The sequence below is a fragment of the Ipomoea nil genome, unplaced genomic scaffold (genome assembly GCF_001879475.1).
Source record: "Ipomoea nil cultivar Tokyo-kokei standard unplaced genomic scaffold, Asagao_1.1 scaffold2926, whole genome shotgun sequence".
NCBI classification, from domain to species: domain Eukaryota; kingdom Viridiplantae; phylum Streptophyta; class Magnoliopsida; order Solanales; family Convolvulaceae; genus Ipomoea; species Ipomoea nil.
Genome location: NW_017619354.1, coordinates 1,236,225 through 1,240,301, shown reverse-complemented (window position 1 = coordinate 1,240,301; position 4,077 = coordinate 1,236,225). Strand labels below are relative to the sequence as shown.

At 35.7% G+C, this 4,077-nt stretch overlaps 1 protein-coding gene across 1 annotated transcript; it reads left to right on the top strand.

Annotated features, from left to right (window-relative positions):
- The first annotated feature begins 574 nt into the window (after positions 1-574).
- LOC109161998 (polyneuridine-aldehyde esterase-like) lies at positions 575-3,103 on the top strand. The gene is made up of 4 exons (XM_019310615.1): positions 575-1,257; positions 1,803-1,934; positions 2,047-2,375; positions 2,986-3,103. Exons 1-3 carry the CDS (start codon positions 793-795, stop codon positions 2,332-2,334), a joined length of 885 nt encoding a protein of 294 aa, XP_019166160.1. The 5' UTR covers positions 575-792; the 3' UTR covers positions 2,335-2,375; positions 2,986-3,103.
- Positions 3,104-4,077: the final 974 nt, after the last annotated feature.

Here is a 4,077-nt window from a genome sequence, read left to right as displayed (position 1 = left end):
CGAGATGAGGATGTGACTCAACTCAAACTGTTATTACGGTGGTTCCTGTAGCTTTATTAAGGTATAGTGGATGAGATTGATAGTCAATTCAAAAGTATTAAAAAAAAAACTCTAGTTTTTATTTAGGCCGTGTTTGATAAAATGGTTATTAGCTATTAGCTGATTGTGTTAATTAGAGGGTATAAATAGTTGATAACATTAGCTGATTATAGAAAAATATTTGGTAAATTAGTTGTTAGTCAATAGTTGTTTGGTATAATTTCTTTTCTCAAACTAATTGAAAAAGTTGCTTGGAGTAGCTTTTTGAATTTTAGCCTTTTAGAGTTACAAAAAGCTAATTAACTAAATATTTATATTGATGTTTTAACTAAATCAAACAATTAATAGTTGTCAAATAAGCTAAAATTGACCTATAAGTCAATTTTTTCCAAACAGGGCCTTAATTAGTCCGGTTCATTATTATGTATCATAGATTTGATGAAATTGTATAAAGTTTACATTAAAAAACAGTGATTTGTTGTAATCCTACATGATCAGGTGCCATCAATGCCATGTACCATTTGTCCCATCAAGATTGGAAGTTTGAATATTGTTAATAATTTATGAACAAACTTATCTTTACATTGGTTGGTCAGAGGAAATTAAAGAACTAACATGCCATATCATTAAATATTTGAATTAGTCAACGAATGAATTTTACATTTTACTCTGTAGGCTGCTGCCTGCTCAAATCTCCAATCCTCTGTGGAATCAAAGGATTCTGAGAATTTCCTGTCCAAAAAGATCTTAACAATGAAGAACTTTAACAATTTGATGCTGGGTATTAATCTTCTGCTCTTCTTTCTCCAATCTGCAGAAACAGCAGCGTCGCCAACTGATGAACTCATCCGGCCTAATAAGTCCCAGAAGCATTTTGTCCTAGTTCACGGCGCCTGTCATGGAGCCTGGTCGTGGTACAAGGTTGTCGCGATGCTTAGATCTTCTGGTCACAACGTCACGGCTCTCGATTTGGGTGCCTCAGGGATCAACCCTCTGCAAGCGTTGGAAATCCCACACCAATCTGATTATTTCAGGCCATTGATGCTCTTCATGGCTGCTCTTCCTCCCACTGAGAGAGTCATTCTCGTGGCTCACAGTCTCGGTGGTCTCGCCATTTCTAAAGCAATGGAAACCTTCCCAGAAAAGATTTCTGTTGCAGTTTTTGTCACAGCCATCATGCCTGGCCCATTCCTCAACATTTCCACCCTCACTGCAGAGGTATATATGATAGGTTTTGTTATATTTTGATCATGGTTGCAGTAGGCTTTAGGCGCTAGTCGGGCACCGGGTCTCTGGCAACGCCTAGGCGGAATTTAGGCGGCGCTAGGTGAGTGCCAAAAAAATAGTAACAGACTTGAGGTTTGATAATTTTAATGAAGCTGTTTTCAACATTCAACCAAATAACACATCTAAATAAATGAAATAATGATGATTCATAAGTCATAACATCTAAACAATATTAAAAATTAGAAATACTATATATATATATATATATATATATATATATATATATATATATGAGCTGATCGGGTTAACTCGACCGAAATGGATGAGTTAACTCGACTAAGTTAGACGCTAGGCGGCCAAGTCGGCCGAGTTAGGCGCTAGGCGGACGCTTAGGCGGCCAGTCGACTAGGCCAGCGCCTAGGGGAGAAATCGCCACGGTCTAGGGGCCGCCTAGGCGGACCAATTTTTGCAACAATGATTTTATTTATTTAATATTATCATACATCTAATGGCAAATATTTTTGGTTATGTAAAAGGCATCCAGGAGACAGGGTCCTCTCCTAGATAGCAGATATAGTTATGACAATGGTCCCAATAACCCTCCTACCACCCTAATACTAGGCTCCAAGTATATAGCAGAATACATGTATCAGCTCAGCCCAGTGGAGGTAAGACTATATATCTAATTATTAATTAATTAAATTGTTTCACAGACAAAAACTTAGTATGTATCAGAACATTATATTGATTTTGGTCTGGGTAAACTGCTTATGAGCATAGGATTTGGCACTGGCAACCACATTACTGAGACCCATATATCTGTACAGTGAAGAGGATATGTCAAAAGAGGTAATTTTGTCCCAGAAGAGGTATGGGTGTGTAGACCGAGTTTACATAAAAGCAGGTGAAGATAAGAGCTGGCATATCAAAGGTGTTGAGCAATGGATGATACAAAGGAATCCTCCAAACCAAGTGATAGAGATTGCAGGGTGTGACCACATGGTGATGATGTCTGGGCCTCGAAAGCTTTTCCTTCACCTTCTCTCCATTGCTCACACATATCATTAAATCATGTCTGATATATATGGTTGCTATGGAGTTTTTTGCACTTTTAGTCCCACGACTATAGTGGCACTAGCAGAATTGATCACGACTTTTGAACCTTGCAATTTTAGTTCACGACTATTGATTTTTTTTGCAAAAATGGTCCTTCCGGCCACTTTTCCGTCAAAATTTCACCAGAAAAAAAAATTATATATTTTTAATCGGGTTAAAATTGATATTTTACTTATCTCAAAAAATTAAAAGAAAAAAATTGATATTTGACTACATACAATATTACTGGGCTACAGACTACTGCCCCAGGCAGCGGAGTACATGTACCACTCCAATGCTGCTGCCGGATAACCCAACTAGCCCGGGGAACGCCACGGCCTCTCCGCCGCTTACTGACAGCCCTGCCTGCTCCAGGAACTCCGCCGCCTGGGGCAGTAGTATGTAGCCCAGTAATATTGTATGTAGTCAAATATCAATTTTTTTCTTTTAATTTTTTGAGATAAGTAAAATGTCAATTTTAACCCGGCTAAAAATGGAGAATTTTTTTTCCGGTGAAATTTTGACGGAAAAGTGGCCGGAAGGACCATTTTTGCAAAAAAAATCAATAGTCGTGGACTAAAATTGCAAGGTTCAAAAGTCGTGGATCAATTCTGCCAGTGCCACTATAGTCGTGGGAGTAAAAGTCCAAAAAACTCGGTTGCTATGTCTTATAGAGGCAAATGATTTGTACTCACTCTTAACATTTCTCAATTTAGCTAATAAATGTGTGTAACATCTAAAACATTCCATGTTGTTTGTTGAGTAAAAGAATATATGGAATAAAATAATAAAATAGAAGCTGCGCTATGTTTGGTTTGGCCTCTTATGAGGATCTGTCCATTTCGAGCATAATCTCTACTGGAACTGTCGAGTTTCGAATCTTGATTTCTTCTCTCAAATACTGCATACTTGAATTAGTGAACTAAGCTTGTGCAGATATCTTGAATCAAATTTCTTAAATCGGTAATCGTCATGAGAAGATGAATTAACTTAATTTAGATCAAAATTTGAAGCAGAAGATGGATCAACTTAATCTTTTACAGCTCGTTTGGTTCGCTGGAAAATATTTGAAGGGAAATGGAATTGAAATTTCATGGAAAATAAAATCCAAGAAAATAGATTACATTGGTTGGTTGGTTGAAAAGAAATTACTGGGAATATGAATCCATTGTTTGGTTGAGTTTGGAATGGTAAGGAATAATGTGTATAATGACAAATATAACCCTACACAACAATAATAATATAATAATAATAATAAGAGTAATTAATAAAGAATAGTGAGGGTAAAATTGTCATATTAATTTTTCATGGAAAACTTTTTCCATGGAAAACAAAATACCTAGGGTGAGCTAGGAATTTGTTTTCCTCCTTCTCAAGGAAAACTTTTTCCAATGGAAAATATTTTCCATCCAACCAAACAACATAAAACATCATTTTCCTTCACTTTTAGGAAAACATTTTCTATGAAAAATGTTTTCCATCCAACCAAACACCCCCTTAAAGATTGTATATTATTTACATTTTGTAATAAATAAATAAATTTATAGTGTTATACGTAACATTATTATAAATTTACTTTATACTTAATTAGTGACTACTAGTCAAAATAATTATTTAAGACGGTCTAAAATTATACGGAGTAATATAACATGAAATCATCAGGTAAAAGTGGGTCAATTATTTTGTGGGCAATATAATAGTATATCCATAGATATT